The sequence below is a fragment of the Triticum urartu genome, chromosome 2, assembly GCF_003073215.2.
Source record: "Triticum urartu cultivar G1812 chromosome 2, Tu2.1, whole genome shotgun sequence".
NCBI lineage: Eukaryota > Viridiplantae > Streptophyta > Magnoliopsida > Poales > Poaceae > Triticum > Triticum urartu.
Window position 1 is genome coordinate 110675373 of NC_053023.1, and position 15393 is coordinate 110690765.

Below are 15393 nucleotides of genomic sequence, written 5' to 3' on the forward strand. Positions count from 1 at the left end.
TCGGCCAACACTCAGCGCCATACAACATTGCGGGTCGAACCGTCGTCCTGTAGAACTTGCCTTTTAGCTTTTGTGGCACTCTCTTGTCACAGAGAATGCCAGAAGCTTGGCGCCACTTCATCCATCCGGCTTTGATTCGATGGTTCACATCTTCATCAATACCCCTATCCTCCTGCAGCATTGACCCCAAATACCGAAAGGTGTCCTTCTGAGGTATCACCTGGCCATCAAGGCTAACCTCCTCACACCTAGTAGTACTGAAACCGCACATCATGTACTCGGTTTTAGTTCTACTAAGCCTAAACCCTTTCGATTCCAAGGTTTGTCTCCATAACTCTAACTTCCTATTTACCCCGTCCGACTATCGTCAACTAGCACCACATCATCCGCAAAGAGCATACACCATGTGATATCTTCTTGTATATCCTTTGTGACCTCATCCATCACCAATGCAAAAAGATAAGGGCTCAAAGCTGAACCCTGATACAGTCCTATCTTAATCGGGAAGTCATCAGTGTCGACATCACTTGTTCGAACACTTGTCACAACATTATCGTAGATGTCCTTGATGAGGGTAATGTACTTTGATGAAGGAAATAATCGATTTCTTTCACTGAAATAAAATCCCCCCTCCTACTTTTCTTGTCTCCTCTCTCCCGTCCTAGCCCGTGAGTTGACTTGGTTTTGCTCCACAACAAGAAATTAGACGACCTCTCCAATCCGATCAGAATTTTGCTTCAACCTGATCGACTGATCTAGGCCGGCCGACTCTCCGCCCTGCAACTGCGTCCCTGGCAGGTAATGAATTCCCCGTGCCACGCCCACCATTGTTTGCAGTAGCTCATACGCGTCATCGGCGTGCAGTTTGAGGAAGGATCCGGGGAGAAGCTGAAAGCCGCGCCATGGAATTGGAGGCCCCGGTGGTCGAAGCAGATCCGGGGAGAAGAATCACAAGAGGAGCAGGAGGCGGCGGCGGCGGCGGCGAGGGGGAGGGCCCGGCTGGTCGGACCACCCTCCTGCCCTGCCCCAACTGCGACATCCAGGTGGTGCACAAGCTGGCGCAGCTGCTGCTCCCGGGCCTGGCCGCGGCGTGCGTCGACAGCACCCTCGGGAGCCCCTCCTCCGCGCTCGCCGTCCAGCTGCGCGCGGAGCTGGTCCGCTACGTCGCGCACCGCAGCAGCAGCCCGCCCGAGGCGGAGGAGGAGGAGGACCCGATCGACCGCGACGACCCGGCCGAGGCGCTGGCCGCGTTCCTGGACGACTTCGCGGGCAGCAAGAGGAGCGTCGCCGTCTCCATCGCCGGCTGGCTCCCGTACCTGGGCGGCGGCGACGACGGCCGCGACGACCGGATCGAGGACCTCGTCGAGGAGATGGAGGCGAGCCGCTTCTGGCCGGTCGAGAGGCGGGAGGCCGTCGCGCGGGACCTCCTCCGCGGCCTGGACGCCGGCGGCGGCCGGTTCCGCTGCCGCGAGGAGCTGGGGACGCCGGAGGAGCTGGCGGACCACGTCGCCGCGCGCTGCGGATTCAGGCCCGTGCGGTGCCGGAACCAGGCCCAGGGCTGCCGGGCCGAGGTTTCCGCCTGCCGCGCCGACGCGCACGACGAGGCGTGCGCCTTCAAGCTCCTCCCCTGCGAGCAGCGCTGCGGCCTCGCCGTCGCCCGCCGCCAGATGGACCGGCACTGCGTCACCGTCTGCCCCATGAAGCTCGCCAACTGCCCCTTCTTCCAGCTCGGCTGCGAGTCCGCCTTCCCGGCCTGCAACCTCGGGTCGCACTGCGCCGAGTTCCTTCGGCCACACCTCCGCCTGCTCCTTAGTCCCAGCAAGATCGGCGCCGGTCGTCTGGATCCGGAGGAGCGTCTTCTACGGCTGGAGAAGGTGCCCCATCTCCTCTCTTCTACTGTAGTTTTCTAACATTGCTTGCTCAATTTATTTGTAAAATACTGGTAAAACTGATGCTACTCTATGTATGTTTCAGCATGATTCCGATGGTGCGTTGGGCGAAGCTTTGGACGTGAGGTCTCTCACTAACGCCATTGCTCAGCTAGAGAAGAAGATGGACGCTGAAGATGGTTCCCCCGGTTACACCGGAGACGACAACAAAGAAGCAATGCCCACACAAGATTCCAACTCCGCAGCTCTGCACTAGTTTCGTTCCCTGATGCAGGAATTTTTTGGAAAAAAAACATTTTTGTTTCTTATATACTCCCTCTGTACCATACTACTCCCTTCTAAACTAATATAAGAGCGTTTAGAATACTAAAATAATGATCTAAACGCTTTTATATTAGTTTACAGAGGGAGTAGTATATATGTCGTTTTAACAGTTCAAATTGAATTGCTAAAACGAAATATATTATGGTACCGAGGGACTATTTTTGGAAAGCACCACACCTTTTCTTTTTTGAACAATCGGCAGAAACGTTGTCCTTTTATTCAGAAGAACATAGAATTTGTACAAAAAACGATGGTCCCACTAATTAAGCAGTTTATACAAGGTTTGCGAAAAGTTGAAACCTAGGGTTTATGCTCTCAGCATTATTTGTCTCGAATGCTTCGCACTGGTAGTAGTCCAAAGTGATGCCTCTTTCTTGATGACATCAAGTAGCATTGTCGGCGTCGCCGATTTATGGCAGAAAATTCTAGCATTATCTCGTTCGAATTCATCCAAGAAATGACCATGTCGCGGGAGGCAATGGCCTTCTATTAGGGTTGTTGTTGCTTCACTTGTTGATCCATCATTCTTCGAGCGAGCACTCCGCCAACCAAGAGTTTGGATGGCATCAAGGCGTAGGCACTACTTGGTCAAGTTCTAAAGCCTTAGAGCATCTTCAGCCGTTCGGCCTTTCAGGATGCCGGAAAAGAGCCCCCTGCGGGACGAGCCGGCGCTAGATTGACATGTGGGGGTGACCTAGCTCTCAGTCGTCGGCCCAACGGTCGCCCCGGATGCGGCGATATTGTGTACAAAAATTATGTAAACTCGGCGACATTTGCACGAACTTGGCGAAACTTCATTCAAATTTGTACATAAAACATGAAAACATGCAAACTACGACTGAACTACGCATAAACTACGCCTAGCCGCCACCGTCCGCCGCCGCCGCCGCCACCGCCGTCTACATGCCGAGAAGCCTGTAGAAATGGGTGTAGTCGCCGCTGCCGTCATCATCGTCGCGCGGCTGGCTTGGGCCGGCGACGTCGCTGCTGCAGCGCTGGCCAGGGTTGGCGAGGCGCGGTGGCGCGCTGGACGGCCCGGCCTCCGCCTCCTCGTCGCTGCCAAGGACGATGACGCCGCGCTCCTCGCGCCTGTGGCGCCGGGCCTGGAGCTCCGTGTATGCCCGGCGCTGGCGGCGGACCTGCTCACGGACGTAGTCCTCCTTCGCCCACTTGAGAGCGGACTCGTCGTCGGGGGCAGCCATCTCGACATGCTCCGGCTTCACCGGGAGCAGCCTCGGCTCGGGCTTCGGCCGGACCAAGTGAAGGGAGTGCCTCTGTAACACCTCGTATGTAACTTGCCATATTTGTATTCCAACTCTTGCCATTTCCGGCACTAAGTTATGATATTTCCTCGTTGTCGGGTTTTTGTCTTCGTGTGTTTTTGTCTTTGTCATGCATCTCATATCATGTCATTGTTGGGGAACGTTGCAGAAAACAAAATTTTTCCTACTCGTTTCACCAAGATCATCTAGGAGTTCATCTAGCAACGAGTCATTGGATGCATCTACATACCTTTGTAGATCGCGCACGGAAGCGTTCAAAGAACGGTGATGATGTAGTCGAACACGACGTGATCCAAATCACCGATGACCAAGCGCCGAACGGACGGCACCTCCGCGTTCAACACACGTACGGACGGGAGACGTCTCCTCCTTCTTGATCCAGCAAGGGGGAAGGAGAGGTTGATGAAGATCCAGCAGCACGACGGCGTGGTGGTGGATGCAGGGCGTCACAGTAGCAGGGCTTCGCCTATGCTACAAGAGGGAGACGTAACAGGGAGAGAGGGAGGCGCCAGGGGCTGGTGTATCAAGTCCCTCCTCTCCCCCACTATATATAGGAGGGCCAAGGGGGGGTGGTGCGCAGCCTAGGAGATCTGATCTCCTAGGTGCGCCGGCCAGGGGGAGGATTCCCTCCCCCCCAAGGCACCTTAGAGGTGCCTTCCACCACTTGGACTCCTCCCCCGTGGAAACCCTAGGCGCATGGGCCTAGTGGGGCTGGTGCCCTTGGCCCATGCAGGCCAAGGCGCACCCCCTACAGCCCATGTGCCCCCGGGACAGGTGGACCCACCCGGTGGGCCCCCGGGACCACCGGAGTGGTCCCGGTACAATACCGATAACCCCGAAACTTGTCCCGATGGCCGAAACAGCATTTCCTATATATAATTTTTTACCTCCGGACCATTCCGAAACTCCTCGTGACGTCCGGGATCTCATCCGGGACTCCGAACAACATTCGGGTTACTGCATATACATATCTTCACAACCCTAGCGTCACCGAACCTTAAGTGTGTAGACCCTACGGGTTCGGGAGACAAGCAGACATGACCGAGACGACTCTCCGGTCAATAACCAACAACGGGATCTGGATACCCATGTTGGCTCCCACATGCTCCACGATGATCTCATCGGATGAACCACGATGTCGAGGATTCAATCAACCCCGTATGCAATTCCCTTTGTCAATCGATATGTTACTTGCCCGAGATTCGATCGTCGGTATCCCAATACCTCGTTCAATCTCGTTACCGGCAAGTCACTTTACTCGTACCGTAATGCATGATCCCGTGACCAGACACTTGGTCACTTTGAGCTCATTATGATGATGCATTACCGAGTGGGCCCGGTGATATCTCTCCGTCATACGGAGTGACAAATCCCAGTCTTGATCCATGTCATCAACCCAACAGACACTTCGGAGATACCCGTAGTCTACCTTATAGTCACCCAGTTACGTTGTGACGTTTGGTAATACCCAAAGCATTCCTACGGTATCTGGGAGTTACACGATCTCATGGTCTAAGGAAAAGATACTTGACATTGGAAAACTTAGCAAACGAACTATATACGATCTTGTGCTATGTTTAGGATTGGGTCTTGTCCATCACATCATTCTCCTAATGATGTGAATCTCGTTATCAATGACATCCAATGTCCATAGTCAGGAAACCATGACTATCTATTAATCAATGAGCTAGTTAACTAGAGGCTCACTAGGGACATGTTGTGGTCTATGTATTCACACATGTATTATGATTTCTGGATAACACAATTATAGCATGAATAATAGACAATTATCATGAACAGGAAATATAATAATAATTTTATATTGCCTCTAGGGGCATATTTCCAACAGTCTCTCCCACTTGCACTAGAGTCAATAATCTAGTTACATTGTGATGAATCGAACACCCATGGAATTTTGGTGTTGATCATGTTTTGCTCTAGGGAGAGGTTTAGTCAACGGATCCGCTATATTCAGGTCCGTGTGTACTTTACAAATCTCTATGTCTCCATCTTGAACATTTTCACGAATGGAGTTGAAGCGACGCTTGATGTGCCTTGTCTTCTTGTGAAACCTGGGCTCCTTGGCAAGAGCAATGGCTCCAGTGTTGTCACAGAAGAGCTTGATCGGCCCCGACGCATTGGGTATGACTCCTAGGTCGGTGATGAACTCCTTCACCCATATTGCTTCATGTGCTGCCTCCGAGGCTGCCATGTACTCCGCTTCACATGTAGATCCCGCCACGACGCTTTGCTTGCAACTGCACCAGCTTACTGCCCCACCATTCAAAATATACACGTATCCGGTTTGTGACTTAGAGTCATCCAGATCTGTGTCGAAGCTAGCGTCGACGTAACCCTTTACGACGAGCTCTTCGTCACCTCCATAAACGAGAAACATTTCCTTAGTCCTTTTCAGGTACTTCAGGATATTCTTGACCGCTGTCCAGTGTTCCTTGCCGGGATTACTTTGGTATCTGCCTACCAAACTTACGACAAGGTTTACATCAGGTCTGGTACACAGCATGGCATACATAATAGAACCTATGGCTGAGGCATAGGGGATGACACTCATCTCTTCTATTTCTTCTGCCGTGGTCGGACATTGAGCTGAGCTCAATTTCACACCTTGTAACACAAGTAAGAACCCCTTCTTAGAATGATCCATATTGAACTTCTTCAATATCTTATCAAGGTATGTGCTTTGTGAAAGACCTATGAGGCGTCTTGATCTATCTCTATAGATTTTGATGCCTAATATATAAGCAGCTTCTCCAAGGTCCTTCATTGAAAAACTCTTATTCAAGTAGGCCTTGATGCTGTCCAAGAGTTCTATATCATTTCCCATCAAAAGTATGTCATCTACATATAATATGAGAAATGCTACAGAGCTCCCACTCACTTTCTTGTAAACGCAGGCTTCTCCATAAGTCTGCGTAAACCCAAACGCTTTGATCATCTCATCAAAGCGAATGTTCCAACTCCGAGATGCTTGCACCAGCCCATAAATCGAGCGTTGGAGCTTGCACACCTTGTCAGCATTCTTAGGATCGACAAAACCTTCCGGCTGCATCATATACAATTCTTCCTTAAGGAAACCATTAAGGAATGCCGTTTTGATGTCCATTTGCCAAATTTCATAATCATAAAATGCGGCAATTGCTAACATGATTCGGACGGACTTTAGCTTCGCTACCGGTGAGAAAGTCTCATCGTAGTCAACTCCTTGAACTTGTCGATAACCCTCAGCAACAAGTCGGGCTTTATAGATGGTCACATTACCATCCACGTCTGTCTTCTTCTTAAAGATCCATTTATTTTCTATGGCTCGCCGTTCAACGGGCAAGTCAGTCAAAGTCCATACTTCATTTTCATACATGGATCCTATCTCGGATTTCATGGCTTCTAGCCATTTGTCGAAATCCGGGCCCGCCATCGCTTCTTCATAGTTCGAAGGTTCACCGTTGTCTAACAACATGATTTCCAAGACAGGGTTGCCGTACCACTCTGGTGCGGAACGTGTCCTTGTGGACCTTTGAATTTCAGTAGGAGCTTGATCAGAAGTATCTTGATCATTATCATTAACTTCCTCTCTAGTCGGTACAGGCACCTCAGGAACATTTTCTTGAGTTGCGCCATTTTCCGGTTCAAGAGGTAATACTTCATCAAGCTCTACTTTCCTCCCACTTACTTCTTTCGAGAGAAACTCTTTCTCTAGAAAGGACCCATTCTTGGCAACAAAGATCTTGCCTTCGGATCTAAGGTAGAAGGTGTACCCAATAGTTTCTTTTGGGTATCCTGTGAAGACGCATTTTTCCGACTTGGGTTCGAGCTTTTCAGGTTGAAGTTTCTTGACATAAGCATCGCATCCCCAAACTTTTAGAAACGACAGCTTAGGTTTCTTCCCAAACCATAATTCATACGGTGTCGTCTCAACGGATTTCGACGGAGCCCTATTTAAAGTGAATGCGGCAGTCTCTAAAGCATAGCCCCAAAAAGATAGCGGTAAATCGGTAAGAGACATCATAGATCGCACCATATCTAATAGAGTGAGATTACGATGTTCGGACACACCGTTACGCTGAGGTGTTCCAGGCGGCATGAGTTGTGAAACTATTCCACATTTTCTTAAGTGTGTGCCAAACTCGTGACTCAAGTATTCTCCTCCACGATTTGATCGTAGAAACTTGATTTTCTTGTCACGTTGATTTTCAACCTCACTCTGAAATTCCTTGAACTTTTCAAAGGTTTCAGACTTGTGTTTCATTAAGTAGACATACCCATATCTACTCAAGTCATCAGTGAGGGTGAGAACATAATGATAGCCACCGCGAGCCTCAACACTCATTGGACCGCACACATCAGTATGTATGATTTCCAATAAGTTGGTTGCTCGCTCCATTGTTCCTGAGAACGGAGTCTTGGTCATTTTACCCATGAGGCATGGTTCACACGTGTCAAATGATTCATAATCAAGAGACTCTAAAAGTCCATCTGCATGGAGCTTCTTCATGCGTTTGACACCTATGTGACCAAGGCGGCAGTGCCACAAGTATGTGGGACTATCATTATCAACCTTATATCTTTTGGTACTCACACTATGAATATGTGTAGCATTACGCTCGAGTTTCATAAAGAATAAACCATTTACCATAGGAGCATGACCATAAAACATATCTCTCATAAAAATGGAACAACCATTATTCTCAGATTTAAATGAGTAGCCATCTCGAATTAAACGAGATCCCGATACAATGTTCATGCTCAAAGCTGGCACTAAATAACAATTATTGAGGCTTAAAACTAATCCCGTAGGTAAATGTAGAGGCAGCGTGCCGACGGCGATCACATCGACCTTGGAACCATTCCCGACGCGCATCGTCACCTCGTCCTTCGCCAGTCTCCGTTTATTCCGCAGCTCCTGCTGTGAGTTACAAATATGAGCAACGGCACCGGTATCAAATACCCAGGAGTTACTACGAGTACTGGTAAGGTACACATCAATTACATGTATATCACATATACCTTTTGTTTTGCCGGCCTTCTTGTCTGCTAAGTATTTGGGGCAGTTCCGCTTCCAGTGACCACTTTCCTTGCAATAAAAGCACTCAGTCTCGGGCTTGGGTCCACTCTTTGACTTCTTCCCGGCAGCTTGCTTGCCAGGCGCGGCAACTCCCTTGCCGTCCTTCTTGAAGCTCTTTTTACCCTTGCCTTTCTTGGACTTAGTGGTTTTATTGACCATCAACACTTGATGTTCCTTCTTGACTTCTACCTCTGCTGATTTCAGCATAGCAAATACTTCAGGAATGGTCTTTTCCATCCCCTGCATATTGAAGTTCATCACAAAGCTCTTGTAGCTTGGTGGAAGCGACTGAAGGATTCTGTCAATGACCGCATCATCCGGGAGATTAACTCCCAGCTGAGTCAAGCGGTTATGCAATCCATACATAGTGAGTATGTGCTCACTGACAGAACTGTTTTCCTCCATCTTACAGCTGAAGAACTTGTCGGAGACTTGATATCTCTCGACCCGAGAATGAGCTTGGAAAACCATTTTCAGCTCTTCGAACATCTCATATGCTCCGTGTCTCTCAAAACGCTTTTGGAGCCCCGGCTCTAAACTGTAAAGCATGCCGCACTGAACGAGGGAGTAGTCATCGGTACGTGCCTGCCAAGCGTTCATAACATCTTGTTCTGCAGGGAGAACGGGTGCGTCACCAAGCGGTGCTTGTAGGACATAATCTTTCTTGGCAGCTATGAGGATGATCCTCAGGTTCCAGACCCAGTCCGTATAGTTGCTGCCATCATCTTTCAGCTTGGTTTTCTTTAGGAACGCGTTAAAGTTGAGGACTACGTTGGCCATTTGATCTACAAGACATATTGTAAAGATTTTAGACTAAGTTCATGATAATTAAGTTCATCTAATCAAATTATTAATGAACTCCCACTTAGATTAGACATCCCTCTAATCATCTAAGTATTACATGATCCGAGTTGACTAGACCATGTCCGATCATCACGTGAGACGGACTAGTCAACGTCGGTGAACATCTTCATGTTGATCGTATCTTCTATACGACTCATGCTCGACCTTTCGGTCTTCTGTGTTCCGAGGCCATGTCTGTACATACTAGGCTCGTCAAGTTAACCCTAAGTGTTTTGCATGTGTTCTGAGGCCATGTCTATACATGCTAGGCTCGTCAACACCCGTTGTATGTGAACGTAAGGATCCATCACACCCGATCATCACGGCGTGCTTAGAAACGATGAACTGTAGCAACGGTGCACAGTTAGGGGAGAACACTTCTTGAAATTGTTATGAGGGATCATCTTATTTACTACCGTCGTTCTAAGTAAACAAGATGCAAAAACATGATAAACATCACATGCAATCAAATAATAATAGTGACATGATATGGCCAATATCACACAGCTCCTTTGATCTCCATCTTGGGGCTCCATGATCATCTTGTCACCGGCTTGACACCATGATCTCCATCATCATGATCTCCATCATCATGATCTCCATCATCGTGTCTCCATGAAGTTGCTCGCCAACTATTACTTCTACTACTATGGCTAACGCGTTTAGCAATAAAGTAAAGTAATTTACATGGCGTTTCTCAATGACACGCAGGTCATATAAAAGAATAAAGACAACTCCTATGGCTCCTGCCGGTTGTCATACTCATCGACATGCAAGTCGTGATTCCTATTACAATAGCATGAACATCTCATACATCACATATAGATCATTCATCATTCATCACAACTTTGGCCATATCATATCACAAACCACTTGCTGCAAAAACAAGTTAGACGTCCTCTAATTGTTGTTGCAAGTTTTACGTGGCTGAATTAGGGTTCTAGCAAGAACGTCTTCTTACCTACGTTAAAGCCACAACGTGATTTGTCAACTTCTATTTACCCTTCATAAGGACCCTGTTCATCGAATCCGCTCCAACTAAAGTGGGAGAGACAGACACCCGCCAGCCACCTTATGCAACTAGTGCATGTTAGTCGGTGGAACCGGTCTCACGTAAGCGTACGTGTAAGGTTGGTCCGGGCCGCTTCATCCCACAATACCGCTGAAGCAAGAAAAGACTAGTAACGGCAAGAAGGTTGACAAATCTACGCCCACAACAAATTGTGTTCTACTCGCGCAAGAAGAACTACGCATAGACCTAGCTCATGATGCCACTGTTGGGGAACGTTGCAGAAAACAAAATTTTTCCTACTCGTTTCACCAAGATCATCTAGGAGTTCATCTAGCAACGAGTCATTGGATGCATCTACATACCTTTGTAGATCGCGCACGGAAGCGTTCAAAGAACGGTGATGATGTAGTCGAACACGACGTGATCCAAATCACCGATGACCAAGCGCCGAACGGACGGCACCTCCGCGTTCAACACACGTACGGGACGGGAGACGTCTCCTCCTTCTTGATCCAGCAAGGGGGAAGGAGAGGTTGATGAAGATCCAGCAGCACGACGGCGTGGTGGTGGATGCAGGGCGTCACAGTAGCAGGGCTTCGCCTATGCTACAAGAGGGAGACGTAACGGGGAGAGAGGGAGGCGCCAGGGGCTGGTGTATCAAGTCCCTCCTCTCCCCCACTATATATAGGAGGGCCAGGGGGGGGGTGGTGCGCAGCCTAGGAGATCTGATCTCCTAGGTGCGCCAGCCAGGGGGAGGATTCCCTCCCCCCAAGGCACCTTAGAGGTGCCTTCCACCACTTGGACTCCTCCCCCGTGGAAACCCTAGGCGCATGGGCCTAGTGGGGCTGGTGCACTTGGCCCATGCAGGCCAAGGCGCACCCCCTACAGCCCATGTGCCCCCGGGACAGGTGTCCCCACCCGGTGGGCCCCCGGGACCCCTCCGATGGTCCCGGTACAATACCGATAACCCCGAAACTTGTCCCGATGGCCGAAACAGCATTTCCTATATATAATTTTTTACCTCCAGACCATTCCGGAACTCCTCATGACGTCCGGGATCTCATCCGGGACTCCGAACAACATTCGGGTTACTGCATATACATATCTTCACAACCCTAGCGTCACCGAACCTTAAGTGTGTAGACCCTACGGGTTCGGGAGACAAGCAGACATGACCGAGACGAATCTCCGGTCAATAACCAACAACGGGATCTGGATACCCATGTTGGCTCCCACATGCTCCACGATGATCTCATCGGATGAACCACGATGTCGAGGATTCAATCAACCCCGTATGCAATTCCCTTTGTCAATCGATATGTTAACTTGCCCGAGATTCGATCGTCGGTATCCCAATACCTCGTTCAATCTCGTTACCGGCAAGTCACTTTACTCGTACCGTAATGCATGATCCCGTGACCAGACACTTGGTCACTTTGAGCTCATAATGATGATGCATTACCGAGTGGGCCCAGTGATACCTCTCCGTCATACGGAGTGACAAATCCCAGTCTTGATCCGTGTCAACCCAACAGACACTTTCGGAGATACCCGTAGTATACCTTTATAGTCACCCAGTTACGTTGTGACGTTTGGTACACCCAAAGCACTCCTACGGTATCCGGGAGTTACACGATCTCATGGTCTAAGGAAAAGATACTTGACATTGGAGAACTCTAGCAAACGAACTATACGATCTTGTGCTATGTTTAGGATTGGGTCTTGTCCATCACATCATTCTCCTAATGATGTGATCTCGTTATCAATGACATCCAATGTCCATAGTCAGGAAACCATGACTATCTGTTGATCAACGAGCTAGTCAACTAGAGGATTACTAGGGACATGTTGGTGTCTATTATTCACACATGTATTACGATTTCCGGATAACACAATTATAGCATGAATAAAGACAATTATCATGAACAAGGAAATATAATAATAATGCTTTTATTATTGCCTCTAGGGCATATTTCCAACACAAAGACCATGAAACAGAGCTTCGTATTCGGCTGCATTGTTGGAGTCTGTATACAGTATCTAAGTACGTACTGAACGGTATCTCCGGTTGGGGACGTCAGGACGACGCCAGCCCCTAGACAAGCATTTTAGAGCCGTCGAAGTGCATGATCCAATTGGAGTATGCGTCGTACTCTTTAGGGAGTTAGCTTCCGTCCATTCAGCGACAAAGTCGGCCAATACTTGCGATTTAATGGCTCACCGAGGTTTGTATGTTATGTCGAACGGGAGGAGCTCAATGGCCCATTTGGCAATCCGGCCCGTAGCGTCGCGGTTGTTTATAATATCATTAAGTGGCACTTCCGAGGCTACTGTAATCGAACACTCTTGAAAGTAGTGCAGCTTCCGGGATGCCATGAATACCGCATAGGCTATCTTTTGATAATGTGGGTACCGTGATTTGCATGGAGTGAGGACAGTGGATACATAGTATACTGGCTTTTGAAGAGGGAATTTATGTCCGTCTTCTCGTTCGACGACGAGCACTGCGCTTACAACTTGATGAGTTGCCGCAATGTACAACAACATTGGTTCGCCGATGTTTGGCGCGCCAGGATTGGGTTGGTTGCCAGTATGGCTTTTATTTCTTCCAATCCGGCTGTGGCAGCGTCCGTCCACTCAAAGTGTTCGGTGCGCCGAAGGAGGCGATAAAGGGGTAATGCCTTTTCTCCTAAGCGGGAGATAAAGCGGCTTAGAGCCGCCACACATCCAGTTAACTTTTGGATTTGTTTGAGGTCTGTTGGGGTAGTTGTCGGTGTCAAAACCGGCGGATCTCGGGTAGGGGTCCCGAACTGTGCGTCTAGGCCGGATGGTAACAGGAGGCAAGGGACACGAAGTTTTACCCAGGTTCGGGCCCTCTCGATGGAGGTAAAACCCTACGTCCTGCTTGATTAATATTGATGATATGGGTAGTACAAGAGTAGATCTACCACGAGATCAGAGGCTAAACCCTAGAAGCTAGCCTATGGTATGATTGTTGTTGTGTATGTTGTCCTACGGACTAAAACCCTCCGGTTTATATAGACACCGGAGAGGGTTAGGGTTACACAAAGTCGGTTACAATGGTAGGAGATCTACATATCCGTATCGCCAAGCTTGCCTTCCACGCCAAGGAAAGTCCCTTCGGACACGGGACGAAGTCTTCAATCTTGTATCTTCATAGTCCAGGAGTCCGGCTGAAGGTATAGTCCGGCCATCCGGACACCCCCTAATCCAGGACTCCCTCAGTAGCCCCTGAACCAGGCTTCAATGACGATGAGTCGCGCGCAGATTGTCTTCGGCATTGCAAGGCGGGTTCCTCCTCCAAGTACTTCATAGAAGATTTGAACACAAAGATAGTGTCCGGCTCTGCAAAATAAGTTTCCACATATTGCCATAGAGAGAATAATATTTACACAAATCTAATCTGCTGACGTATTCCGTAGTGTGACACACCACGGCCAAGCCTTTATCCGAGTCGTTTCATTATCCCACCTCAGCGCGTCATGCGAGGCGGTTTCCTTGGCACGTCTTGTTAAGCAGAGATCGTGTCCCCTTATTCTGGGATTCTCATCAATACGGGCGTGGGTAACCGCGCCATTGATTACGGTCGCTTGGAGATAAGCGAGTTTTACCAGGCTGGTGGGGACACGTAGTTGCGTCCACCCATATAAGGGGATAAGGATCCACCTTTTCACCTACGCCTTCTTCCTCCCTTGCTTATCCATTCTCGCACACTCGAGCTCCAGCGCCCAAGTCCGCACTCCCCACCTCAACCTTCTCCAGCCATGTCCGGAGCGGGAGGCAAGTGGATGGTCTCCTCCGTCACGGAGGGACACATCAAAAAACTGAGGAAGGCCGGATACTTGTCTAACGACATTGCGCACCGGCTTCCCGAAGAGGGGCAGCTCATCCCCACCCCTAGGCCCCATGAGAGGGTGGTGTTCCTCCCCATTTCCTCCGCGGACTGGGCTTCCCTCTCCACCCATTTGTCCGGGGGCTCATGTTCTACTATGGCCTGGATTTCCACGATCTGGCCCCGAACTTTGTCCTCAACATCTCGGCGTTTATCGTCGTGTGCGAGGCTTTCCTCCGCATCCGCCCCCATTTCGGCCTATGGCTCAAGACTTTCAATGTCAAGCCGAAGGTGGTGCGCGGCAACCAGGCGGAGTGCGGAGGCGCCATGGTGGGCAAGATGGCCAACGTCCTATGGCTCGAGGGCTCCTTTGTGGAGACCCTGAAGGGGTGGCAATCGGGGTGGTTTTACATCACCGAGCGCGCGACCCTGAGATGGGTCGCAGCCCCCGAGTTTCGATCGGTCCGGCCCTAGCGCGGCTCACTGTCCTGGAGGAGAGGGGTATCGTCAGTGTGGGTAAAAAAGGAAAGAAAGAAGAGGCGAAATCCAGACTCCAAACTAGCGAACAAACACCACACTGAGCAAGGAAAAAAAACAAGAAGGAAAAAAAAACAAAAGATGAAAATCAAAACAGTATAAAAAAAACAAAAAAAAAAGATATAAAAAAGAAAAAAAAAAAAAATAAAAAAAAAGTTATGCTCATCCGCCTGATCCTCCCGTGTCAACAACGGGCTTTCAACCTGTGGGAGTTCGACCCGGCGCGGCACCAAACTCTGAGCAGGCTCTTCGACACGACGTACGAAGATGCCTGGAAGGTGCTTTTCAAGGGCGCCGAGGCCCCCGCATCCGCTACCGAGGATCGCGGATTCAGTACGCAGCGTCACGCTCATGCGGTAAGCTGTTTTTTTCCTTTTACAGGGTATTAGTTTTTCATAGTTTGACTCCATGCGGGATCTAAGCTCCCTTACCTTTGACAGGATTGGCAGGTGACGTCCGGACAGATCAACTGTCCGGCTCCTTTGCCCGAAGGCCCAGCGGACGCTCGCTTGGCGAAGCTGCTGGTTCCGGCACCCTATGTGGTGCCGGAGAAGAAGGCAAGAAGAGGCCAC

General features: G+C 49.6%; 1 protein-coding gene across 2 annotated transcripts; it reads left to right on the forward strand.

The window, feature by feature from the left end:
- Positions 1-503: 503 nt before the first annotated feature.
- Positions 504-2516, forward strand: LOC125536189. 2 transcript variants are annotated; one of them, XM_048699359.1, is made up of 3 exons: positions 504-794; positions 865-1874; positions 1975-2516. In XM_048699359.1, exons 2-3 carry the CDS (start codon positions 903-905, stop codon positions 2143-2145), a joined length of 1143 nt encoding a protein of 380 aa, XP_048555316.1. In that variant the 5' UTR covers positions 504-794; positions 865-902; the 3' UTR covers positions 2146-2516. The 2 variants fall into 2 exon arrangements, with proteins under 2 accessions (XP_048555316.1, XP_048555315.1); XM_048699358.1 differs by having other exon boundaries at positions 507-798.
- Positions 2517-15393: the final 12877 nt, after the last annotated feature.